The 26,617-nt window shown below is 44.4% G+C and overlaps 2 protein-coding genes across 3 annotated transcripts in view; one reads left to right on the top strand and one right to left on the bottom strand.

The window, feature by feature from the left end:
- Nucleotides 1-18,592, top strand: part of TRIM55 (tripartite motif containing 55) — a 37,835-nt gene extending 19,243 nt beyond the window's left edge. Inside the window, exons 9-10 of one of the 2 annotated variants that reach the window (XM_031050524.2) lie at nucleotides 1,101-1,388; nucleotides 18,080-18,592. In XM_031050524.2, the coding sequence (XP_030906384.1) occupies nucleotides 1,101-1,388; nucleotides 18,080-18,199 (408 nt within the window). In that variant the 3' untranslated portion in view covers nucleotides 18,200-18,592. The remainder of the gene's footprint in view (nucleotides 1-1,100; nucleotides 1,389-18,079) is intronic. The other variant, XM_005150780.4, reaches the window with a different exon arrangement.
- A 1,704-nt stretch (nucleotides 18,593-20,296) lies between these two features.
- On the bottom strand, nucleotides 20,297-22,064 carry CRH (corticotropin releasing hormone). The gene is made up of 2 exons (XM_005150781.2): nucleotides 21,768-22,064; nucleotides 20,297-21,318 (listed from the first exon to the last, which is right to left on the bottom strand). The coding sequence occupies exon 2, from the start codon at nucleotides 21,301-21,303 to the stop codon at nucleotides 20,779-20,781; it is 525 nt and encodes a 174-aa protein (XP_005150838.1). The 5' UTR covers nucleotides 21,304-21,318; nucleotides 21,768-22,064; the 3' UTR covers nucleotides 20,297-20,778.
- Between the last annotated feature and the right edge of the window lie 4,553 nt (nucleotides 22,065-26,617).

Raw genomic sequence — 26,617 nt, 5'->3', positions numbered from 1 at the left:
CCAGTGAAGCTGCTGAGCAGGTAAAGTCTGCTGTGAAATTATTTGAGTAGCTCAATGTGAAAACAATAGAGCATGTAGAGAATCTTTATCTGTAGCAAGCTCCCCACATAAAACAAGGGAAAATAAATACTATAGATTCATTCTTGCTGTGATTTAAAAACATACCTGAGTTAACACCAGTTGTGTGAAGATGCTCTTAAATCAGGCTTTATTGATTTAACTAAAGTTTGTCCTTTGAGGATTTGCACTGGCTTAACTAAGCTTATGTAGCCTAACTTATGTAGGGCTTTATGCAAATAAGAGCTAGACATAAGCAATTCTGCCCACTAACATTAAGTCCCTCAGTTCTAAGGATACAATGGGAAAGGTACAGCATGCTGCTGCAGCAACTGTAAAAGGTCATTAGGAGATGGCCAGATGTGGAGTCAGACGTGGCATGTGGGTGTTGCGGTGTGCGGGATACCTGTATTTCAGCTTTTGCCTTCTGATGCAAGAAAGGCAAAGCAAAAATGCTGTGGTGATAGTACGGACTGTGTGGGCGAGCCCTGAGAGCTTGGTGCAGTTTATCTGGCTGCTCCTCTACCTGGCAGAGAAACTGTGCTTGGCTTACAGCTCTGACAGCACAGTTGGTGGGCAAATATTTCTCTCCAGTGTCTTTGCACTACCCTTATTCCGACTGCTCATATCAACAGGCTTGTTGGGAAATGTGTTGTTTTCAACCCAAAACCTGACAAACCATTTGAAGGTACCTACACCTGTCCCCAGCTGGTACCAGTTCATGAGGCTCTTATGCAGAATTTCTTTTATTTTTAGGATTGAATTGGGTGTTTATCTGAATTATCAAGGAACTACTTGATCACTCCTTTCTCAGGCAGCATCCCTTTCCCAGCTAATGCTACCCTCCAATTCTATTGTTTGGGTAACTTATTTTCTTTCCCTTATTTATCTGTGCTCTTCATATGACAGTTGCTTTTGCTTTGCATTTTGATTATAATTCTTTCAGACCATATATAAAAACATGGCATTCTGAGCAATGTGGCAATGGCAGGAAGGTAACATGGTGCGCTATGCTTTTCTTCTCTCTATCTGTCCTGATTAAGGATGAGGTTGTGACACCAAGTGGTTCTCAACAGACCCCAGAGTCTGACACTCAAGTGCCGGCCACAGCAGAAGCCACCGATCCTTTGTTTTACCCTAGCTGGTATAAAGCTCAGTCACGGCAACCAAGCAGTCCGAGCTCAACCCTAGTGAGTGGGCTGGGGACAGTAGGGCCTCCTGTTTCTCTGGAAACAAGTGCAAAGAAGGCAGAAGCCCCAGCAACAGCAGCGATCGAGGAGAGTGCACCGGGGAGTGGTAAGGAAAGTAATTCCACTGCAACGACATCCAAGGTCAGTGCTACTGAAGTCACCTCGGATGGCTGTGATGCGCAGCAAGGCGGGAACGGCATCTGCTAAGGAGAATGTGAATTAACTTTCCTCTGCATGCTAAACAATTATCATTTCAGAAATGCAAAAAACACACAAATTATCGTTTCAGCAAATCCCCTGGATTTACAGACAGTTTCAGTATGTGACAGGCTGACTTTTCAGCTTTAGAGTATCATGACAATGGCTGCTTGTGCTTAACTGCCAGTGCACATTGCTTGTGCGAGCTGTTAGCTGAGTTGCTCATGCACACGCTCAGGAGCTGTTGGAGAGGCTGAGCAATGTCTCTGTGCATCAGATGCATGTATTAGCAGCAGACAAATCTTGTGCAAGAGATTACTCCCTTCACCTGTGAAAGCCTGTGTACATCACGTGCTGTCCTACTGCTGCTGGTTGAGCAGCTATGGCTTGGCTTTGCCTTGTGCAGCTCTGTGGCTGCACCTGGAGTGTATGACTTTGCCATGTGAGCACGAAGCTATGCAAATACCCAGAGCCTTCTTGTGTGCTTGATTGCCTCTCAGTAAGCAGTGTGATTTCCTAGGTTCAGATCTGTAGCAGAGGGTTTCCTTCAAGGATTTTTGAGACTTGAGTAGAGGAGAGCAGGAAGATAATATATTCCAGTTCTGTGTTAGACATCCAGCAGCATGATGGGATAACAGATATAAACGTGTTAAGTACAGGAGGGTATTTTCCTTAAAAGTACTGTGTTAGAGTTGGTATAACTTGAATTTGAATATTCCTTCTTTTGTATATGTGTACAAATGCCACATGGGTCAAAGATTCAAAGAACAGAACCAAAGGAGCTGTGTGTGAAGGATTTGCACAATACACCAGGTCCAGCTCTAGTGCCTGGCTACCAGCCCATGCGCAGCACTCTCTAAATCAAGCTGTCCTGATTTACAGCCTTAAGCTGTATGTTGTAACAAAGCAACTACCTGTATGTGTGTGATGAAATTATGTGTGTGTGTGTGAAAAAGCACAAGTGGGTAGTAGGTATTTAATACTGTTTCCTTTAAAGTTGGAGTTGACCATTTAGCATACATAAAAAGTTTTACCATGATAAACCATTAGATGGTGAGTAGAAAGTTAGCAGGATTTGCTACAGATATGATAAAAGGGCACTTATCTTTTAGCAGTGACACTTGAATTTGCTGATGGAATGATTCTCACCAGCTCCAAACTTAACAAAAGCAACATTTGACCCCCAAGTTTCAGTAATTATTTTTAAGTCATGTTTGATTTGAGAATATTTGAGTGGAATAAAAAAAGTAAAATTAAGTTATCAAACCTGCTATGACCTTGTCTTAAGTATTCCAAGTGAGCTGGCAAAAGAAGGTAAATTCACAGTGGAATTTATTGCTGCTGTTCCTTCCTATCAGTTCTACAGGTAGCCAAGCCTCACCATAAGCAAGTAAAATCTGTATGGGCTTAGTTTCCTGAGAGCTTGCCTACCTGTGCTCTGCTTCCCTGGTCCTAATTTACCAGCAGCAAGTAAAGGAGCAAAACTGATGTTTGATGTGGATAATTGTCTGAAAGAAAAAGCAACAATCTGGTACCCAGCTCTCTTCATTGTCAGACATCAGGAATAAAAACAGGGAAAAAAGATGTCAGTTCCCATTGGCATGTGAGTTTTGGGGTGCTGGTTTTCAGTATTTCCCATGTCATGAGTGACACATTCTGAGAGGAGGAGGAGGATGTTGAAAAGGGTAGCACATGGCCCTGGGGATGCAGAGAAGAAGGAGCAAGGAATGCAGCTGAGGATGGGATTGCCTCTGGACTGGAGACAGAGGAAAGGATAGGAAAACTCAGGAAGCAGAAAGGTGCAGTGTGCTGAAGAACAAAAAAAAACAGACTGCCAAAGCTAGGAAGAGTGATGCCAGGAGGTGAAGCCACAGTCAGATCTACAGATCTGAACTGAAATATCTCTATGTCACGAGCAGAATGGCTGCTGACCTGGGGCAGTGATAATTTCTAAGTATGTGAACTTCAACTGTGGTTTTTCCCTGCATGTGATTTTACACAATCCACTCTGAAACGCCATATTTGTGTATTTTTTTTTAAACCCTGGCTGACCAAACCCTGGTTCTTCACACCACTGTTTTTATTCCCTTCCTCCAATTAAAGGATGCCATGGAAAAGTGCTGTGTAAACAGAGCTTTTTCACTAAATGCAGTGATAATGACTAGTTTGTGTCATGACAACACTGGTGAAGCACTTTTCTTATTTTCTCACAGGAGTTAGCATTCTGCATATCACTTTTGGCATTTCTTATCATACTACATCATCTTTGGAATCTGATTCAATACATGATTTGTACTTTCATGGGTAGGAAATATTTCCTTTTACCATTAACTAACAGTTCAAATAGTGTCTGTGGTGATGTTCCTACATGGTTTTAGGGGACTTTTTCCCTTTATTCCCATCCAAAAACATCATGCTAGTTCACAGTACAAGCTGCCTAAAACATTTCTTCCTCCTGCCTTGGAAATGCCACCCTTCATCTTACTCCTGCATGGTTAAATATTGCATCCCTAGTTCAGAGTGGAAAGAGGCATTTATTTCCTGAGATATATGGGCTTATATTTCAGTTGCTGTTCAGATGATCAACAGGATAGAGAACCAGTGGGTTGACAGGAGATGTGAAAAGCCCCCAGCTTGTTCAGCCCAACAAACTGTGGAGGAAGTTCTAGAAAGCTGTCATCAGAGGGGTGAACATCAGGAAACAGAATCCATTGAATAATCCTGCAGCTGTGATTCCCACCATGAGCAAATCACTGGTGTTCCCATGGGGGATGGCTCAAGCCCTGCTCCGTGAGGTCCCCATGGGGAGCATAGAAAGACTGTCCTCATAGCCCAGCCCACACATCACACCTCACCTGCTGGGGACTCCTCTTCAGGTCCTTTTCCCACCAATGGTGTCCAAAGGTGTCTCTCCCACATTCACAATGAGCATGTAGGACTAAACATGACTCTCAAATGCACTCACATGCAGCCGGGAGGGGATACAGCCCGTTAGACACCTAAAGTTTTGTGCATGTTTTTAACTATCTGAGCTTAAAAAATCAGGCTTTTGTAGTCAAAAGCCTTTTTCTTTCCATTGGCCACACTACTCAATTGCTGAAATACCTGTAAGGCTAAAGACTGAGAACTTCACTACCCAGTGAAGTTGTCCCAGATGTAAATACTGAAACTAAGCCTTTACTCCTTTTTGGTAGATATGTTCAAGATTTAGTCCTTCCAGCTGCAAATTCATACCCCTGGTAGGTAAGACGTGTATATTCAATTTCCAAAGTGATATGGCTGATCTGCAGAGAATTCTGTGTTACTACTGGTGCATTTAATCTTATCTACTGAAGGCTAGAGACCTCTGACACAAATAAATAGCAGTTACCTTTGGGTGTGTGCTCTAACAACCGAAGAATGGCATTTTGGTCTGTTCTTCAACATAAAAATGCTGGGGTTTCCCTGCTTGCTTCTTTACTGCACTCTAAACATTGTACATGATAGAGTGTATCTATGAAAAATGATGAATTATTGTTCAGCTTTTATGTGCAAAAATTCCGGTGCTATGACTGAAGTATATCTCTCCATAATAAAAGGGGGAGAGGGAAGAAGATATCACCTATGTTTTGGACACATAAGTTATGCAAAATGATGCACTGTCTGATGGTAATCTGAATCTGAAAAGCATCAGACACTGTGAATCTCCATTAAATTTATGGATCATAGTTTATTTTCCTTTATTTGTGTTTGGTTTTGAAAATTCATTGTATTATTACAAGAGGACATAAAGTCTGTTTGTAGTCCTGGGAAATCAGGCATGTGAATAGCATTATACTCTTTTATTTAGCTTCTCTTTCTTTTTAAATTCAAAATACCTTTTGAAATTAAAAACAGACAAAAGCAGAAAGCTTTAATTTCTACCATTTGAGACCTCTTTCTGTGCGGTCTCTGGTGACAGCTTTATGATTTATTTAATCATGAAATAGAAAGGAGGTGAGGGAGAAGGCATTTTGGACTCTATTTACATAAAACTGATTTTCTTCTCCAAGTGTAGTGAGGTGCCTGTTTAGACAGTTTATGCATCCTTATGTTTCATGTGAGATATCAGGTCACTGCCCTTTTCTCTTTTTCTGTGATAAGCCCCTGAAGGCCACATAATAAAATTATTTGAAATAACTGAAATAGTAATTTATAATAATAATATAAATCTGCATGATTCTTATCATAAAAGCAGCATATATGTTATTTTCAGGCTATTTCAATAGAATGCACTGATAGGGATTTCCTTGCTTTTTAAGAGCAAAAAGAGGTTCGTTACACATATTAGTTCCCAAAATTTACTTTATTTAAGGGCTGCTGCACTCTGAGAAATTGTATTGATGCCTCAAGAAATTTCCTCCAGAGTGCAGGAGGGTGTATCAGCAGGGATACAGCAACAGGGCAACAGGGGTGCAGCCCACATGTGTACAGATTGCTTGGTCTAAGAAGGGATGAAAGAAGATGATTTAGCATAAGCAAAATAGGTAACTTACACTGGAGAGCCACATCCTGCTTGAGGGAGTGCCTAAGACAGAAGTATAATCACCACAGGCTGCTTCTGTGTCAGATGGAGGATGAGAGGCAGCTCCAGTAAGAGAGACATTTCACCAACTGCTGCTGGTTCACACTTGGCACCTCTTCACATCTGCCTGCTGAGCGTAAGGTGAGCTGCTCAGCATCTCAAACTGAGGAGGTCTTTTGAAGTGAATTTGACCCTCTGCAGGTGACAGCCAGGAGCCAGTGATTAAAACACTGGTAATGGGAATTACATCACTGAACTGGCTTGCCACCATGGGGAGCAATGTACTAGTGAAGGGTGACATGGATATTAACAAGCAGCCCTTTCCAGTGCATGGGAGAAAAAGATCTTAGAGTCCAAAATAAAAACTTAAGAGGGATTAGAGACAGTCTGTGTGAGGGGTTACAGGAGGTGAAACAAGCCTTCTGAAGTTGTCTTCTTGTGTTTGGTCTCAGAAGAGAGGCTAAGTAAGCTAGGAAGAATACATATTTTATGCACTAAACTTCAGAAACTCATTCACCCATTTGGCATTTCAGGACTCAGGCATGTGGTTTTGTGCTTTGTATAAGGAAGAGTACTGAAGGATGCTACTAGTGGCATACAGGTGTGGAGCTCTAGGTATATGAAGAATGATGCACGTGTTCTGTAAATGCTGGTGGCATCTAACTGTTGGATCAGCACACCTGAAGAGGCATATGGCTCTTCACGCTCTTAGAAATCTGACTTTTAAGTATGCATTGAGTCATTTTTAGTAGTGAGATTAGTTTGTAGGAGTGTTAGACATCTATCACTTCTAACAGTGCAAACCCAGTACTCCCAGCTAACAAGTCAGGTATGTAAGCCCCTCTTGCTGCCCAGCTTTAAGCAACCAGATGTGAAAAGCCAGCCCTAAGCTCTGCCATCCTATTCCCTTGTGCAGACCTCTGGCAGGTAGAGAAAGCCATGCACATCCAGAACAGTAAAAACGCTTTCCAGGAATGTGTAGTCTTTTAAAGTATCTTCACATGCAGAACCACTCTATCCCTTGGTTTGTAATAGAGGAATCCCAAAAACCAGCAATAGCAGGTATTTGTCACTGGAAAGAGGCAGATCCCAAAGTAACTTATATCTGCTTAAATTATTTCATTCTGGTTAAAATACAGAGGGGAATGGATGCATAAGGAAAAGTTTATTCAGTTTTTTCCCTAATCAGATTTTTGTAGGCAACATCTCTCATGCAGTGACACCATATAAATGTAGGAGAGTTTACGAAAGTCTTATATTTGCCTTGGTGTCTGGTTATTCAGTTTATTTCACCTAAGATGAAGTACTGGACCTCATATTCTGTTGCTCAGTTGTAAGTGTCTCCAAAGGACTCAAGCACACACATTTAGTCTGAAAAGAAATGCAAGTTAATCATGCACAAGCAGTATTCTGATCTAATTTCCCATCACTGACAGTAAATTCAGTGCTTTAATTCCGTGAGGATATAAAATATAATCAGGACTGAGCTCTCTGGGAGGAGAAATACTAATGGAGTCACCTATGTTAATCTTGTTTCATTAGTTTTAAAATTTTCTATTACTTGCTTGCAACCTTATGCCATCTGCAAGAATTACCATAGGGACAGTCCTCTCTGTATTCATGTATTGTAGTTCTCTTTGTCCTGCTGCTGAATACTTCCATTTCAGCTGGTGATCCTTCAAATATTTTTGCATGCACTTTAACTCACATGTCAGAGAGGTCATTATTTAGCTAAGTTTTAGCCCGTTGGTTGTCATGTCAATATGCAGACAATACAGACAAAATTAGGTCCTTCAAAACCAAAATAAGCCCAAGACAGATAATGCTGTCCTCATTGCCCGTGTGCCTCTGCTTTTCCACCACCTATAAAAGGTACCATCCCACATTTTAGCATAGAGCTGTTCTGGAGTGATTCCATGAGTGTGGCAGTAGTACGCAAATGATGATTTCCTTTCTCTTCTCTGAATTGGAAATTCAGTTTTGCCAGTCTGCTCAGATAAGGAAGCTCTTCAAGCCAGCTGCTCCAAGAGAGGGGGCTGCTTGCTCAAGAGAAGGCAGTCTTGCAAGGCTGAATCTGGCAGGAAGTGTGCTAAGCAAGGGTCTCCTTCCCCTCTGGCCCACTGAACACAGTTTGCCCCCAGAGTGGGATGAGAAGTTTGTTAGCATCAGCAGCAGGCACAGCCCAGGCAGCTCTCTCAGGAAGTCAGCTGCTCTTCCAAAACCTCTCTGCTCCCTGCCACAAGTGTATTTAATGCTAATGAAGGATCTAGGAACATGGAGAGCAAAAGCCAACTTGATATTCACCATCTAGGCCTTGATATACTTGCATTGTATCTTTTTTTTTAGGTAGAAAACTGGATTTATTTCTGTACTGTTAAAAAATCTGCAAGGTTTGACTGAATGAAAAATGGGTCATCTCTCCTTTGTGAAGTCAGGCCTTTTGCAGGAGTCCCATGAATTTGCTAGTGTAAAGGCTCAAATTAAACTCAGTTTGAAGCTTCTTCCTAAACTTTTCTTAAATTTCGCTTGGAATAAAGTGTTCAGCCTGTAGCTGAAATACAGCACAAACACCAAAGGCAAAAAACTCAGTTAATGGTCAAAAACTTCTGCCTTTGCTTCTCTGTAATTTGACTTAGTAAACTGGGACTCTGTTATAGTGGCTGGGTCTGAGGCCACTCAGGCCAATGTTCAGTTGGTGGCAAATTCTGCCTATAACTTTCCGTTTTGTATCTTGACTTCATGCTTCAGGTGAGATTTTTTTTCCTCGGTTTAGTAAATACATGCAGAGAAAATGAGGAAAGTCTTGATTGTTCCTTCTTTAATACCTCTCTCTCCCTTGCTTCTGAGAATTATTTGGGTGATTCAGAGGCAGCAGTGATGAGTCGTGAGGGCAATGCATTAAGACCAGTTTTCAGACAATAGTCTCTCATAATTAATATGAGCAGCAAATACTTCACTTGAAGTTTTACCTCCAATAGTCTGTGATTTGTCTGGTGAGTCATAGATACCAATCTGATTTATGTATATTTAATTTTTTCAGTCCATCACTAGCAAAAGGACCTCTGCAATGACAGAGTGGACAAAATTATTTATCCTGTTCAAATTAATACAAAGCCAGGCTCACCTAGACATTGTCTTTCTCATTGTCTAGCTCATTTAAACACTGAATTCTACTTCCACCCAACTTCCTCCTCCGAGCATCGCTTGTTCTGCTCATTGTTAAAGCATTCAGAAAGGAGAGTGTAAACAAAAATATTTCTTAATCGAGGATGAACTGTTGCTGGTTTACATCAGATTATGGTAGATATATGTCAAAACAACACAAGCCACCTGTTTGTGAAATATTTGGTTAGTTATCCTACAGCTTTGAGACAGTTCAGACTTTCAGTGTAGTCATACACTTGTCTATGAAAAGCAGTGCTCGTAGTCCTGTAACCATTAAAGATGGATCAGTCTTTAAATACCAGGCTACCTGACTGAAAATCCCACCAGCAGTAATTAACAAACTGGCCTGAGTCCTTGTGTTTGTATATTGTATCATGCCACTTCCAGTCTTTCCTGACTTGTGAGCAGGCAAGGAGCATGCAGTACCCTGCAGGATTCAGTGCCTACCTACCTTTGAAATGGACATAAAGGTTGGGGGACAGCATGTCCAGCCAAATTGAAATGTTAAAGAAAGGACATATCAAACAGTGTTGATTCCATCTGAGATCCCTTTTTCAGGTGATATATATATTACTGACATCTTCACAATAATCTTCAGGTCATTAAGTAATAGACCAGTGACTAATTCAGAAAACTTGTTAGCCCAGGCTACTGGCCAACAGAAATAGATAGGTGCTGCAAAGTGCAAACCTCACTGCAGATGTCCAACATAGATGTCACGCCTTTGACTGAGCAGAGAATGAGAATCTCACAACCCCAAAGAATAAGTTATGAGAATTTCTCATTGCTCTTTTTAATTTAAAGAGCACCCTATAAAATCTGCCTCAGTCTATCTCAACCACCGAAGGTGATGACTGAAATACAGACCCAGTCTGAGCACTCCTGGCTCAGCACTTCTGCACACAAAAGCGGCTTCTTTTTCATGATGAAACACATGCTATATGACTTGCTCTATTACAAAATGCCTTACTGAGGAAAGGTAGCTGTCTTTTCCCCCATCAGTGAGGGTGAGAATTTACAATGCCTGGCAACAGATTTTTTTTTAATTAATTAATTTTTATATTTAGGCCCAATTTAATAATTTAGTTTTATAAAATAAATAGATCCCTTTAAAAAAATAAAATGGAACCAGTGCCTGCCCAGATGCAGGTCAATTCCAAGTTTGTCTCTGGTGACAGTTGCCTGTGATCTGTGCTCTGCAATAATCAATAACTGTGACTGAATCTGAGGCTTTAAAAGCAGCATTTATCACCGCTTCCTTGGACTTCACCTGGGAACAGGGCAAGATGGGCAGATGAAAGCTTGATTTAATATGTTGCGCATTGGTTGACTGAGCGCTGTGAAGCAAACCAGCATTGCTAATGCTCAAGCAAAGATTAGAGTCTGAGATGTGTTACAACAGGCATTTGTCCGGGAAGTCACAGTGCTACTCACTGAGCCGGAATAGAGTCATTTCTTGGCTACCAGCTTCACTTGCTGTGGTTTTAGCAAGGAAGAGGTTAGGGCAACTGAAGACATGGAAAAACAAGCACCCAAAGGAAAAGGAGCAACAGCAACATGAGATGAGGGGGGAAAGGGGTTTTAACTGTGGCAAATAAGTTCTTCTTCTAGTTTGTGCTGGCTTTAAAGAATAGCAAATGGTTTAGCTAAGTTCCAGCTTTTCTTCCTGCATTTCCATCAGTGTGGTTTTGTCTCTCAAGAGAAGGTGTGCTGTGTCCACAGCTTATGTATACCCACGCGCCTTCCCCACCACATGCTTACAGCAGCCCATCAGTCAGTCAGTCACAATGTGAGCAGTGCTCCAACCTGCAAGAGTGGTGTCTACACAGCTCACAGCCATACTGGCTCCATTATCTGATCCTGTGAATGGAGCTCTGGGTGAGTTACAGTCTGAACTGGCACTCTGTTTCATTCCCTGAATTTACAAAAATACCTTTTGCAAAGGAAGAAAAGCTTTAAATTACAACAGTCCATGTTACTCAAAGGAAAGACTACCTGAAAAAGCATGATGTTAAACCATTACTAGGGTTGCTACTTCTCCTGAAAGCTAATAGCAAAGTTTCTCTGGCATGGATTAGATGGGTTACTGCCACAGAGGAGTTCTTGGAAAGTGTTTACTTCACATTTAACTTGCTGACCTGAAGTCATACATACTTGTCTGATGAAGGAGCAGTAGAAAGAAGAGGGGGCAACTGTTAGCCTTGAGTAGCTTTCTGGTACTGGTGGCCAGTGCATACCACTTACTCCTCCAGCCCCTCAAGATGACCCTTCTGTTGTTGGAAAGGAACAGAAATGACATGGGTGATTGATCAAGATGTCCTCAAAAGCTTCACTCTGAGAAGGATGAGAAATGATGTGTGGATAGGTCTGGGAAAGACTGTTCTGGTCAGGCAGGCTTAACATTCACATATTTGTAAGAGCCTTCTCTTGGGTTTTCTCCATTGTCCTGGACATTAGCAGGACAAGGTTTTATGCAAATATATAGTTAATCACTGTCAACTAAAAGGAATGCCAATGAGATGCAGCAATGGGTGAAATATTACAAAAGTATATTACTTCAGGCTTTTTTGTTGGAGTCATGAATAAGATATGTGAGATAAATAAAGGAATTCAATTTCCTTAGTCCAAAATCACAGTTAGAAGAAAGCTGCTCTCTCACACCATTCTGTAAAACTGTTTCCACCACTAGTTCAAGTGTTTGGACCTCCATATCCTATAGGAGGTGTGTGGATTCTGTGTCAAAAGAAGCTAGCATGGGCTTTTTTCCTCTGAAATATATTTGGCCTCTTTGAGGTCATTTTATAAGAGACATTGCATTAGACATTATGCACATGATGTTAATTGTAATCTAATGAAAATCTATCGAAGAAAGGCATTTCTTCCCAATGGACTTCTAAAATTCATTACTGACCACTACTGAGTGACATATTTAGTACTGTGACTGAGGGAGCTTGTCTGTGCATATTATTTTGCCTGATAATATATGCATTTCTGTGGCAGGCAATTGTAGCAATTATTTTAGAGAATATTCTGTTGGTTCCCCTAATAAAAAAAGAAAAGATCCCTACAAAATAAGCAGCCTCTTAGCCTGAAACAATATTGTTGTGATACGTGTGACAGCTGCCAGGTGTTACACTGAGGGAGCTAGACTGCATAAAAATAAGAAAACAAAATGCTTGAACTAAAGTTTAAACTATTCAAAAATAACCTGTTGTGCTTCTTTTGTTTCCGCTGCCTGGAAGTGTTGAGTGCCAGAAGTGTAACACTTGACATTTGAGCAGACAAACATAGCCTACGGATTCTGTGATTGCTTTGCGACCAGCTAGCATTTTTTAATCATGCCTTTTCTTGTCAACACTGGGGGTTGTTTCTAAACAACCCAGCTAAAATATGGCAATTAACTGTAATTTCTCACTCCTTTTCTGAGGCTACTGAAACCATAGAAGCAGCTTGTATTTTAACTGCTTCTCTCTCCAAGACCCACATTTTACAACATATTCACACTCTTGCTCTCTGGCTGGATCAAGAGGAGGTAGTGAAGGCATTGGGTAGTTCACATGCCTCTAAGGGTGTAGATCCATTTTTTTTCTCTGGCAGCAAAGGTGATTTAAGAGTTTCTTGCCAAATTGCCCTGCTTCTTATTCCTGTCCAGATGCCACCACTCACATGGCATTTGTGCTGAGGCAGCTGTTTGTTGGGCTGTGTTGGAATCAAATCATTCAAATCGTCCAGGTTTAAAAATACTTTCCTTCACCTCAAAAAACCAACTCAAAATTGGTGTCATTCCAGTGACATTCCCATTCTTAGTGCAGCCCTGCAAACAGCTGCAGCAATGCAAATGGACAATGAACCATGGAGGCAAAGTGAGAAGAGATGGATGAGGAGCCAAGGGGCAGGACCTGCTTTGGTTAGCATTGTTACTCTAAAAAACATTCATATAGTTTGTAGCCAATAAATAACCATCCATCTGTATAGTGGTAAGAATAACCCCATAACCTGGGGCATACTGACTCCTGAGAAACCCCTTTTCTCACTTTTTTCACTGTAAATCTAGACCTTTCTCATCAATTTGGTCGAAACTGAGACCATGACTCTACAAGATGGTTTGGAGAATTCAGTAATAGGTCAGGTGACACAAAGTGTTTAAGTAGTACAAATTCACTAGATAAAACCGTATTTGTTCAAAAAATGTGAGATAATTTTTTCTTTGCTGGCAAAGGCACAATCTATGCTCCTGTGGACAGCGGAAAACCAGCAAACATATTTGTTTTCTGATTAATTACAAAAATTATCATTTAATTATGCTCAATCCAGATAAAATATACTGCTGGGTGATCTACAGCCCTGGAGGAAACAACCATTTCACCCCCATTTCTCTTATTTCTCACATCTCCCTGCAAGCTGGTGTGATATAATCTCTGAGAGGGACATTATAACAATAGTTTCTCCAGATCCCACCTTATCAGAAGTTATCAAAAAATAATAAACAAAATTCCAGAGCAAAAAAACAAAGAAGACTAGGAAGACCCTTCACCTTTTCTCCCCATTTCCTAAATTTTAGAGTTACTGACCTTGTAAAAGTGATAATGCAGTCAAAGTTCTCAATTCCTACAAGTAGTTTTCTGATATCCTGAGGTATTTCACTGAAGTCTTTCTTGTGAAATCTTACTTAAAAGCCAGATCTAATCTAACCCAGTCACCAAGAGTGTCTCTAGAGTCAGCAGAAAGAAAAAGGCACCTACAGAGGGCAGCCCACCCTATAGACACTTCTAAGCATGGGACAAATCACCCTCTGGTTGTGCCTTCCTGTCATTACTCCCATTATAGGGCATGAATACAGCTTGCCTGAATGGATATCTCATTTCTGGGTGACTCAAGTTTGGTAATATTGATCGCAGTCTTTGTACCTATGGAGGCTATGGAGGTTAATGGAGGTAAAGCAGAAAATAACGTGTAGATTTCATTTTGTTTCAAGTCTCTGGAAGGCTTAGACTCCTATTTTTCCCCAGCATAAGTGGGATAACTGATAGACCCTAATAAATGAAAACACTGTGGCAAAGCCATCCTACTCACTCCTTTCCCCCCTCCACAACCTTTATAAGAACTGTGTACAGATTTACGCAGTGCTCTGCTTAAGGAAGCAAATGCTGAAAGATGCTGAATACCTGCAACTTTGATACAACTCATCAGGTTAAACTCTGAGATCCTTATACATGCAAATTTTAGTGTGCCAGAGGCTGAGGAGTGCTGAATGGCTGCTCAGTGGGAGTTGTGGTTGCTCAGCACTTCCAACAATTTGGCTCGTGAACTACAGCCTGGACTTTGGTTATGGGAAAAGCAAACTCAACCATCAGTCATGCAGGGTGTGCTTTCCTCTCTGCTTCATGAGCTAGCCTGATGAAAATTCTTGGTGCTTATTGAGAGCACAATCTGATGTCACTCTGCACCACAAGGGAAAATATAAATCAAAGTGTAAGTATTCATCACTCTCTCAGCATTGGCCTAATGTGATTAATGTAATCTGAGGTAAACATTTTAGTTATTCCTTATTACTGTTAACGACACAAGTCAAGGGTTGGGACTTGTTATTCTAGGTAATGTGAAAAACAGCCCTACCCATGAGATCTCCAAGACTAAGATAAAACTCGAGTAGAAGCTTGACAACAGTTACCTAATAGCAAGGGATAGACACAATGAAGTGTTGAATCTGAACCATCTGAAAGGCATGTGGCAAGGGCTATGCCGTGCTCAGCAGAAAGCTTTTCTCTGGCAGCAGAGCAGGGCTGCTGTAATAGGGAAAGCGAGGTGATCTGAGATGAGATTGCAAGGACATGCAGAGGGGCTGGATACCCTAATCCCATTGACACTGCTTCTCAATTGACAATTGCCCCAATTGACATTGAGCCCTACTTCTGCTTTCTACCTTTCAGAATCACCTCCTAGTTCAAAGAAGTTTTCTGTAGAAGTTTTCAGATTTGTGTCTCACAATCTCAGCACAATGTATAACTGAGTTGTGTGGGCTGCAGCTGGAAGGGAGGAACTGACTTAATAATGTGGACAGAGTTGCTCCTGGCACCTTTTGATGGTCTCTTGCCTCACATGAGGATAGGGTACCTTAGTCACTGTGTGACTCAGAGCACAAATACTAAAGTGTCACAGGTGTGAAAATGCAAGTTTAAAAGGTGTCTGGGCATGATGGCAAATGGTTGCTCTTGGAAAGACACATTGAAGTATTGCAGACTGGCAGCCTGCTGAGTCCAGCAAGGTGCAGGGAGTAAATGCTTCAACCAGCCAAGCCCAGTGGGAATATGTTGGAGCTCTGACATTGTTTTGCTGACACAGGAAGATGTCATCACAGCAGAATATGAAGGAGTTAACACCTTATGAAATGCAGATTTGACAGTGATGCAGACCAAGATTATTTTGTTTGAAATGCAGTACCAGCAGAGTTGGTTAACAAGGTAATGCAGTCATCTAACCAGTCTAAGTCATTACATTGTGATTTTTGTCTTCTTACACGCTAGGTCCAAATTCTATGAAACAAGCTACTTACTTAGCTTTAAGTCCATGCATAGTTCTTTGCTTCAGAGTTAACCTTAGTTTAATGTGTACTTCTGAATAGTAGCTGGTTGGAATAGCAGGTGGAAGTGCTAAAGGAATCCCATCTTGCACAGGCAGAGAAACTGTGAGTTTTAAGTAAAAAAAAAAAAAAAAAAAAACAAAACAAGCAATTATTAAACCCTATCCAGTCCTATTCCTTTGAAGAGTGAGAAGTGAGGCAGGCTATCCCATGCCTCCTTACACGCACTAGTAAAGGCTCATTGCACAAAACTGCACAACCAATTTCAAACCAATTCTTAGCTAGTTCAGGCACTCCAGATGTCCTTCCAAAAAAAAAAAAAATAAAAGAGGTGGTAAAATTTTCAGCAGAGGTCTAATAGAACACCTACACTCCCGTACCCACAAAGATGGAGAGAGCACGGGATCTCTTACAACTCAGAAAGTCTAGCCATGTATTTAATGCTGATACCTGAATTTTGTAATCAGGTTGAAGGGTTTGGATTCAGCACTTTCCAGTGCTGAGAGGCAGATCTTCTATAATCAGGACTCAATTAACTACCTGCCTTTTCAACTGAAGATCTATCCCCATGGGTCCAAAACTTTTGCGTAAGCTTGGGAGACAACCCTTCTCACTAGCATTGCTGAAAATGGACTTCAGTATTCAAATAGGCGGCTATTTCTCCCAGGTTTTTCATCATGCTTGTGCACTTATTAAAATGCATTATAAAGTTATCAAGCAAAAGCTATCTTCTTCTCCAAGATCCTTGTCCATAAAAATCCTTTCTGAGACATGTATTTTGCAACAAATAGCAGTGAGGGCCTTGCTTTGAAAATATGAATCAAAGTAAAAGGTTTGCCCATATTTCATACATTTTCTCAGGTAGCATTTCATTGGAACAAGGAGGGTTATTCCAGTCTAAAGCAACTGAGGATCTGCATCTAAAAAAGGAGCTATGAACTCTAATTGCATATAAAGAAATAGGGAGCTACATTTTTCATACCTCCATGCAGTCTTTTTTGTTAGTGTCGTGACACTTGAATAGGTAGTAACTGGAATGAAGCCCAGTAAAAAATTTATACTTAACATGCCATTAGTTCTTACTAATTCCTGTGGTACACCCTAACATTAAGCACTTACAGAAATGCTTAAGAAAGTCATCCATCCCATGCTTCAGTTGCTCACAAGCATCCTTGCTTCCTTGTTTGTTCCTGGATATCTCTGTTAGCATTACTGCTTTGGTAACTTCCATTTAGGACAATATTGTATAGATTGAGACATGCTAAAATTCAGAGGACACCACTCATTTTCCCTCTATCGATAGTATCTTGACCTCAAATAATTCTCCTAAGATCATGTTAAAGTTCCCAAATGAAGGTGAAATCCTGCACAGAGAAGGCTAGCAATATGGCAATTTTAATATTAACAATGTACAATAATTTATATGCATATCTAGGAATATAAAGAAGGGGGGGAAATCCTGTATATTACAAGTTAAAAAGTGCTTTTAATAATGAAGACACAAGGTATCCCTTAGCTACCTAATCACCCATTTTTACATGTTTTATCTTTAATAGGATTTCAGATGCTATCACAAATCAGTCTTCATTCTCTGCCAAAGGGATCTGAAAACACTGGAACTAGTAAAATATTTCTGCCTATTTTATTGGTCTGTTAAATATTCAGCTAATTTTCAAAATAGTAATAATTGCTGTGATTACAGTTACAGCATATTGTGTCTAGATTGCTTTTTTTACTGTAAGCATAGGATACCTGTGCACATAAAACCAGAATTTGCCCTGGGATATAAGCAGAAGCTTTTATTTCTGTATTATTTATTTCCTATTCTGTATTATTTATTTCCTATTCAAAGTGAAATTGAAGTGAAATAAACATTAAAAGACTTTAAAGAAAAAAAAAAGATAAAAAGGACCACATCCAAGGCAGATTTCATGACAGCAGAACAAGGATCACTTTGAGTGGCAATGCACTGACAATAACTTTTGGCTTTGGTCCATATCAATCTGGAGGCCCAGCTACGCAAGCCAAGCTGTCTCTGGATCACTTCTAAGCAAGCAGTTATCACCATCAGTGCAATAATATTCTGGAAGTCCAAATCAGGATTAAGCCCTTTGCACAGCTGTGACACAGCTCACCTGGTGTAATCATCTGTCTTCCATTGTCTGTGGCAAAAGTTCTGACTTCTCTGGCATTAGAAGTCTTGCTGGCCTCCCCAAATTTTCATGCTTCCCGCCTTTCCTCCTCTTTGCCACTTCATTCTGGTTTTCTGCATGTTGTGAAATCTTAAGAATTTTAATGCAATTCATCTTTTCCTTTTCCATTTGTCAACCTTTCCTTCCTTTACAGACTGGTTCTGAACCGTCCCCTCAAGGACAAGTGGAGGAAACTCCCGTGAGCAATGAGAGGGATGATGAGCCGGCTCGTCATATCTTCTCCTTCTCCTGGTTGAACTCACTGACTGAATGATGACTCACTCCGGCTGGCTTCTGGTGTGCTTCTCCTCGGAAGGACCACGAGTGCCCACAGCCTGGCTGCAGTCAGCAAAGAAACTGCCCTGGAAAGGGACATCTAAGAGGGGTTTTCTCCCAGGAACTCAGTTGGCCTCCACATTGTACCCAGCCCTTGAGATGATAGTCCTGAGAGAGATGAGGACATGGGGACAAATAACTGTGCTGTATTGTACTCAGAGTGTTTTTCAATAATTTCTTGTTTCCAAGGGGAAAATGGCATCACTTCAGCTGTAGGCTGAGCACTGCTAATGTTTTGTTACTCACTTTTTGGCACGTCCCTGTGTAGGTGTAAATGCTTCACCACTGTTAGCTAAAATGCTGGTATGAGATTCACTAGTAGCATCCTTTACCAAAACAGTGTTTCTCCTCAGTACCCTCCTGCATCCCCATTCATCGGCGCTCTGGTGACTTCAGTGATGCTATCACACACTCGGCAGCCTCAAGCCAGGGCTGTGTCTGAGCTCATCCCTGCAGCCACTTGTATTCCCACAGCACTGGTGCCTCCCCAGCTGTGGAGGCTGAACACAGGATGGGAGAGAGAAGCTGCCATTTCTCCCTTCCCACTTGCTCTTCCTGCTGAGCCACCACAGATGACCCTCCCATAGAGGTTATTTGTAGGTGCCCAGCAGCAGGGATGAGGAAGATGCACATGCTGAAAGCACTGGCCAAACCCCTGCACATGATTGCAGAACACAGCTCTGAGGACGTGGGGCAAATGCTAGAGTGCTGCCCACATCTGTCCAGCCATAATGTGTCTGCATTTTCTCAGTCATCTGTGTGTGTCAGAAAACAGACATGTTCTTGCATGAAACCAGAATGGGATGAGCTGATTACAGGTTTAATTTGAAGGCTCCATGGTGAGCTGTAAAAAAGGTAAATGAGAAATGTCCTGTTCTGTGTGCACAGCAGGTGCTGAGCTGCCTACTGAAATCAAATTCATGTCTTAAAAGATCTACAAATTGTACTGAAGGTGACACTCTGCAAGTATTGTCATTGGGGACAGGGTGTCAGTGCTCAGTAGTAATTAAGAAAGATTGGCAAGTTGCTGGGAGTCCTTGATGCCATAGGGGACTAGGCGCCAAGCTCTGCACTAGGGTTAAGCATAGTTCTCTCTGGGAGTCCAGGGCCTGGCCTTGAACACACCATTTGGGCAGGGGACTGTATGAGGCCATAGGCCTGTGCTGAGCTCCAGCAGGACTGGTAAACTGGTGGTGCAGACCTAAGGCAGGTTAGCAGGCTGTGAGGGGTCAGCCCCAGGCCTGGCTGCTCCTTGCTGCCAGGCTGAGCCACCTCAGCCTTCATTGGTATCTGTGTTGCCTGGAAAATGCTCTTGTGGGAGTTTTGGGGAGCCGCACAAGCAATCTCCCTGCAAAGCTTTGGGACTTGCACAGCCACCACCACCTCATTGCTCTGGCTGCTGGAGCAGCTTTTCCTGGGATTTTGTTAGGCGTGAGGGATTTTCTGGAAAATATGGAGGTCTTTCCCTAGTTCCTCATGGGAAGTATCTTCATAAGCACTGCCACCTCCCCAGCGCCCCTGGGAGGGACCCAGCTTGGGTACCACCGCCAGGACGGGAGGAGTTGAAGTGGGGAAGATCCTGCCTTTGTAGGGTGTGGGGAGAGCGAGCAGAGCCAGACCGAGAACACAACAGAGAGCCCGGAGCTCGTGTTTTCTCACCGCTGCACTCAGGCAGGAGGAGTCTGCCGGACCCCGGCAGCGGCGGCAGGAGCCGGGGAGGCTCTCGGGGTGAACCGGCAGGGCTGGGGGCACCCACCGGCCCCCGAACCCCCCGGTCCCCGTGAGCAGCCTGTGCCGAGGACTGCGGGGCCCGGGGCCGGCGGCACGTCGGGGCGCGCAGCTGGACAGCCCGCGGGGACAGGGGCCCCCGGGGCGGGAAGAGGAAGCGCGTCCCCGGGGGGATTTAGGGCTCCCCGCGGCTCCGGGTGACCGCGGCCGTGGGTGCCCCCCCTCCCCCGTTCTCCCCGCCCCGGTAAGCCCTGAGGGAGGTGGAGCAGCCCTCGGGCGTCCAGGCAAGAAAGTCTATCAAGGCATCTTTACTTTGCAGCTTTTATTAAAAATATAAATATTAAACATTCTCTTACACAACCAAATCGACCGAGCGCTGAAAAGATGTTTTATTGTGAAAATGTTTACAGGAAAAAAAGGTGGATTTAAAGTAGCTTACAGAGATTCCCCCTCCCACCTCCCTGCCCCCAGCAGAAAAGTTATCTGTCTTCTTGGCACCACTTCTTTCAATGCTCACACATCCCTACGTAGCGATGGCACTAGAATAACTGGGAAATGGAGAAATAAATAAAGGTAGGGGAGGTTACGAACGACACTCGTGTTTCTGCACTTGGTACACGGTTGTGCATGCTAGTCAAGGGACAGAGGCTGTTCGGAGTACACCCTTCTAGGTTTAAAGCTATATAAAAATAAAGAGATGACATCAGAGCAGCACTATGGTACATCGGACGGTGTAATTATTCTTGTGCTAACTGCGGAATCTCTTTGGCAAGGCGGGGAGGGGCCGCTTCATTTCCCGATTATCTCCATCAGTTTCCTGTTGCTGTGAGCCTGCTGCGCTAGCTGCTCGGCTCGGGCCATCTCCAAGACTTCTCGCAGGAGGTGGAAAGTCAGATCCAGAGAAATAGGGGGCTCCTCGGATCGCTTCTCCCTCTCCACGGCCTCGCCCTCTGCTTCGCCCTCCTCGGGGCTCCCCAGCGAGCGCTCGGGCAGCTGCTGCAGCTGTTGCACCGCCGCCCGGAAAAAGTTGCTGGCGGCGGCTTCGGGCTGTAGGTGGCTGGTGCTGCTGGAAGAGGCGGAGAAAGAGCCAACGGGTCTCTTGTTGAGGTTGCCCAGCCGCAGGAAATACTCTTCTCCCATGCGGAGCAGGACAGGCAGAGTTTGCTGCTGCTGCTGTTGCTGCTGCTGGAAGAAATCTGGCTGGTGCAGAGCCCCGTGGGCGGCTGCCGGGCTCTTGCTGAGGGCTCTGCACTCCTGGCAGGGCAGGAGGGCTACCAGCAGGATTCCCGTGGACACCAGCAGCGGGATCTTCATGGTCGGGGCCCAAACCTGCGGGACACAGAGGGGACCGGGGACGGGGTTACACAAGCGAGCAGCGGCGGCGGGGAGGGCAGAGCGGGGCCGGCCGCTGTCCCGGTGCTGAAACTCATCCCTCCGCTCCCCTCCGCGCCCCTCCGCGCTCCGCACACTGCTGTCCGGGAGCTCTCAGCCCCCACCGTCGAGGCGGCCGCCCCTTCCCTCCCTTCCCTCCGAACAGATCCGGGCTGTGCTTAGCCCCTGCGAGAGGAGCCGGTCCGGAGCCCCTTCACCCACCCTGGGCGGGGTGCCTGCGGCTGGGCGGCTCTCCCCAGCAGCCGCGGGGTGCGAGCGCCCGGCTCCCCCTCGCTTCCCCGCTCCGCGCCCGGCCGGGGGAGCTCCCGCCTCCCGCGGGACGCTGCGCTCAGCCCCACACAGCACAGTGCATCCCGCTCCGCGCCCAGGAGCAGCCCCGCACCTACCTGGGGCTGCGACGGCGACAGGGCAGGTGGCGGGACTCGGAGGTGACCGGTGTCCCTTCCTCTCACTCTTCCTCGGAGCCGGCTCCTGGCGAACTTGAGATCAGATTTGGTCCTAATCAGAGCAGGGGCGCGGGATTTTTATAGCTTAGACCCTCTCCTGGAACCACGCAGAACTTGCCTAATAAGCTGACGCTCTCCTGACAGCCCGATTGCGTGCCCCGATCCACTGCTGAATAAATCATGGGGGCCCGTCGGAGCGGCGATGGGCCGAGTTTTGCTATCGCAACCCCAAATCTCACGTCCAATTATATCAACAGATATTTATCGCCTCTGCAGTGACGTCAGCCGGGCCGGGGGCCGGGGAGAAGAGTGCCCCCCCCCCCCCCATTGACAAAAATACTTGAATGAGATTGCCTAGCGGGCGCGTACTATGAGAGGTCACTCCGGGGAAACTTTCCACTAGCGGCCGGCCCGCGGCGGGGGACCCGACCTGCCCAGGACCAGGGCTGCTGCCCCGGGCCGTCTATAGCCCCCAGCTGCGGTCTTCCCCAGCTGCGGGAAGGTCCGCGTGGCTCGGGGTTTGCGTGGATCCCGTCTCTGCTCCGCTCCTGGGTTTGGGCCCCTCTTCCCCTGCAGAGCGGGCAGGAGCGCGGCCGAGCCCCACGGGCAGGGCAGGTGCCTGCGCTGGTGCCGGTGCCGGGAAGGACTCGCTGCACCGCGGACACAGACACGCTGCAGGGGCTGCCCGGGACCCACCAGCGGGAGGAGGGTGGAACGCGGCTGGGGACGGCAGGGAGGGCAGAGGTGCTCGCCCCGGGAGCACCTGGCGGGGCAGGGACTGCAGCCCGAGCCGCGCTCCGGCCGCTCCTTCTTCCTGGCCACCTCCGACACCGCCGCCCGCTCCTCCCGGCCCTGCCTCCGCCGCCAGCTCTGCCCCCTCGCTCTGGCCCTCGCTTCTCTCCATTGCATTCCCACTTCTTGCATGGAGGCAGCAGCTGCTCTTTTTCCCCCTCCTTGACTCCACGAGCTGCTCTTCCTCACCTTTTCAACCCCACACCCGTGTGTTTCCCTGTTTGTCCCCCTCAGCTAAGGCCCCACCCTCCATGGTGTCCTAATCTCAGGTTCAGCTCCGTTTGAAGTGTTCTCCCATTTCCACTGTGTCTGCAGGCTCCAGACCATAGTCCAGCAGCATCTCCAGCTGGTTTGTTTATCCACTGATCTTCTCTTCCAGGAGGTAGCGCTGTCTATAGAAATAACTTCTGCTCAACACCCATTCATTGAGTAATGTGTGCTCTTCCATATTTTGCATCCCACTGCATCTCAGTCCTGCTTCTCCACTGCCTCTGTTGCAACATCAATCATGTTCCCTTTAAATTCGAAAATTTACCATAAACCCAACTGGTTTATCCTGCATGGACTGTAAATGCTCAGGGTCATGCACTTTCTTGTCTCCCACCACAGTAGGGAGCTGCAAAAGACCATAGAAAGTGGTCATATGCTATTGATGCTAAATTGGCAATGGATATGAAATCAATTTCCTTAATAAAATAACATATATTAAGTTCAAACAATTTAATAGATGAGGCTGGCCACAGCTCGATTCTGAGCACCTCCTTAAGGATGCTATACACTTTAATTTTTGTTGTACCTACCTCCAGCCTTGGATGCTGTTGGTGAAGTGTCAAAGAATCAGATCTTGTGCATCATAAAGAAACAGATGGTAAAACAAGTAGTAATATCAGAGATTTATCTCTGCATTACCTCTAGTAGCTCAGGCATTCATGAACTGAAATGCGTATTACAACGAAAACAGAACAGAATATATTGTGTAGATAGGTGCACCAGAAGCTATTTGTATGCTTTTAAAGCATGTCAGCAGGGCTTTCAGTGAGAACAAGAGGTTCAAAGAAACAGGAGCTAAGTTCAAACAGTTGACGGAAAATGTAAGAGGTACTTATTAAACTCAACCCCTCCAGATGTGTTCTGGGGTGGGTTTTATCTCAGTGTCTCCATTTTTAGGTTTAATATATCTTTTAAAGGCATGGAATCTCTTAAAATAATGTGATCATAAGCATAAAGAAGGAAGCATTTTTATCTAAATACATTTTTTTTAGTGTCGTGGGTGAGATCTGAATAAGGCATAGAGCTGCATCTCTCCAAAAGATTGATGCCAGTGAGAACTGGCTCAGATTATTTTATGTCTTTAATCATTTACAATATTTTTAGGTCACTTTAGGCAGACGGTTTTGTTCCTTGAAGAAACCCGAGGAAAACAAATACAGCATAGGAGCGAGCTAGGAGAACTCCTGCAGTTTTCACAGGAGCTGTACAGCCTGCCAGGTTCTTCTCCCCTTTTTCTTGACCCCTGGTTCTGAGCAGGGTCTGCAGCGTCTCACACATGCTGGTTTCTAATCCATCATGGTCATATTGCCACACTTTGCCCATAGATCCCAAGTGATGTGTGATAGGGCTTGCAACAATTTAAATGCAGGGAAGACTGTGAGACATTTGGGTGTCTTGATACCGAAGAATATAAAATATCAGAGATACCCTACTCAAAAAGTACTTCCCTTAGCATTTCAATACAGAATTGACTGCCTAGGAACATGGAAGTCCTTTCTCCAGAGTCACCGGTTTCTGACTGAAATCTCAGCTGTCACCCCTGAGGGAGATTTCACAGGGGGGTGAGAGACAGGGCAGGTGCCAGGGGTATCTGGATTAGAGTTTGATGCTTAGTGATAGCATATGAGACTAGCACCCCTTCATTAAGGAAGGTATTCCTATTCAACTCACTCTACAAACATCAGGGGCAAACAGAATTTTCCCAGTGAATCACAAAATAACATTGTCTAGAAATAAAAGTGCCAGTGAGGCCCATCTCCTCTCTGCTGGCTCAGGTTGGGTGCACCTGCCCTTTAACCTTAGCGATCTCAAATTCAAGCACCTAGTGAAAGGCAATTATAGCAACTCTGAGACAGCTAATGGAAAGCAAAGGCATGCCCAGGGCATGATACATCCCATCACAAAATAGCCCCTTCAGGCTTCTGGAGAAGCTCACCTCATTCCCTTGTCTATAAAGGGAGTGCAGACAACTACCTACTAGATGCTCACTGAATTTTTAGATAGCTAATGTGAGACGAGAAGAATCCCCTCCTCACTGACTGACCTTAGCAGGGAGATCACAGCGTTCTAAATATAGCAATACAGAAGTGATGATATTAAACTGGGGACATGGCTCTTACCCCAGGTATTTTGAAGATGTCCAACTACAAACATGGAAGAACACACAATAGATGTAGATCAGCTTTCCACCACAGTGCAGTATTTCATTGCCCCACCAGCCTTTGTCAGAAAGTGATAAGGATTTCTGGCATTGTGTTCAGCAAATATTTCCACATCATCTCAGATGACCACTTCATGCGATCACCATCATTACTGGATCCCCGTGATCAGCTCTCTAGCATGCTGTCTTACAGTCTGACTATTTCAGGTAAACTCATTGCACCTCATCCTCTCTGAGGTGCCAGCAATCATACACTGGCACATGTATACGTTACATTTTCATTTCACTTTTTGGTACTCCTGACACTAAGGTTATGATCATAAAATCATAGAATCATGGAATGGTTTGGGTTGGAAGGGACCTTCAAAGCTCAAGTAATCCAGCCCCTCTGCAATGAGCAGGGACACCTTCAACTTGATAAGGTTGTCCAGAACCACATCCAGCCTGGCCTTGAATGTCTCCAGGGATGGTGCATCCACTACTTCTGAGGGTCATAAATGTTATGGATTAAAGGGCAATATAGAGAAAAAGGAAAACAAAGAAAACCAGGGTATCTTACTATGCCTGAAGGTGACAATAAGTAATTTTAAGAACAAAATATGTTTGCCTGTTATCCCTCAGCAGACTGAATTTGCTAGAATAACCATAGAGAGACTTAATTACAGTGAGTTACCAAAAAAATCAATAAAAATAAATCAGTTGCATTAAAAAGAACATGTTCTAGGTTGGGACAAAGAACGAAGCTGACAGGGAGATCAGATATCTGCCCTTTCTTGTGACCCAAAAAATCTTCAAAACCTTCCCATTCAGTTTTAATTTCTCTTTCAATTTTTCAGTTACCTCCCTCCAGGAAGGAAAGGACATGCTCCTGTCACAGGAATTTTCAGTGGCACATCTCATCATCACAGCAGAGCTCCACCTAGAACTTAGAACAGGTTTTCCTACAGTCCAGTGAGAGAGAGAGGGAAGCACCTTCATTTCCCAGACTTTCCAGTAGCGAAATACAACATGAGACGGTGAAGAGATTTACCTGTTATTCCTCAGGGTTACGTATACAAGGCAGGAGTGAATGTTGCATTTTCCAAGTTCAAGTTCGTAAGCTCAGCTAGAGGACTATTTTAATTCATGACTTAATGTTCATGCTCTTGATCCCAGATGGCTGCCCACAAGACATGCTTTTATGGGCTGGGGGTACCAGCAGAAGGAAAAATTCCTCAGGAATATCCTCTTGGTTCCACTGTGTCTGGGAAGAACACAGGCGTTTGCAGTGGCTCATGCATGGATGGATTTGCAGGGATGGTTTTCCTCCCAAAGCCTGACCCGCAGCTGAGCAGAGGCCAACACACGCTGCTCAGGAATCTCAAGCATGGATCTTTTGCCCCAAAAAAAGCCTTACCCATGCCCAAAGCTGTGCACATGTGGAGGGTTATTCCCACCAGCACGTGTAACACAGAGAGGAGCTGCACCCGTACCCTCTTGGACATCACCAGAAAGCACTTCTGGAGGCCTCACAGCCTCAATCTCTTCCTTCTGAGCAGCAAAGGGAAGGCTGGAAGAAGCATGTGGG

Source organism: Melopsittacus undulatus, chromosome 1, assembly GCF_012275295.1.
Source record: "Melopsittacus undulatus isolate bMelUnd1 chromosome 1, bMelUnd1.mat.Z, whole genome shotgun sequence".
Classification (NCBI taxonomy): Eukaryota; Metazoa; Chordata; class Aves; order Psittaciformes; family Psittaculidae; genus Melopsittacus; species Melopsittacus undulatus.
Note: the sequence above shows the minus strand (reverse complement) of the source record. Positions and strands in the feature narration are given on the sequence as shown.

What these genes read in the sequence shown, in the direction of transcription:
- CRH (XM_005150781.2), bottom strand. Translation starts at nt 21,303, where the DNA reads ATGAAGATCCCGCTGCTGGTGTCCACGGGAATCCTGCTGGTAGCCCTC.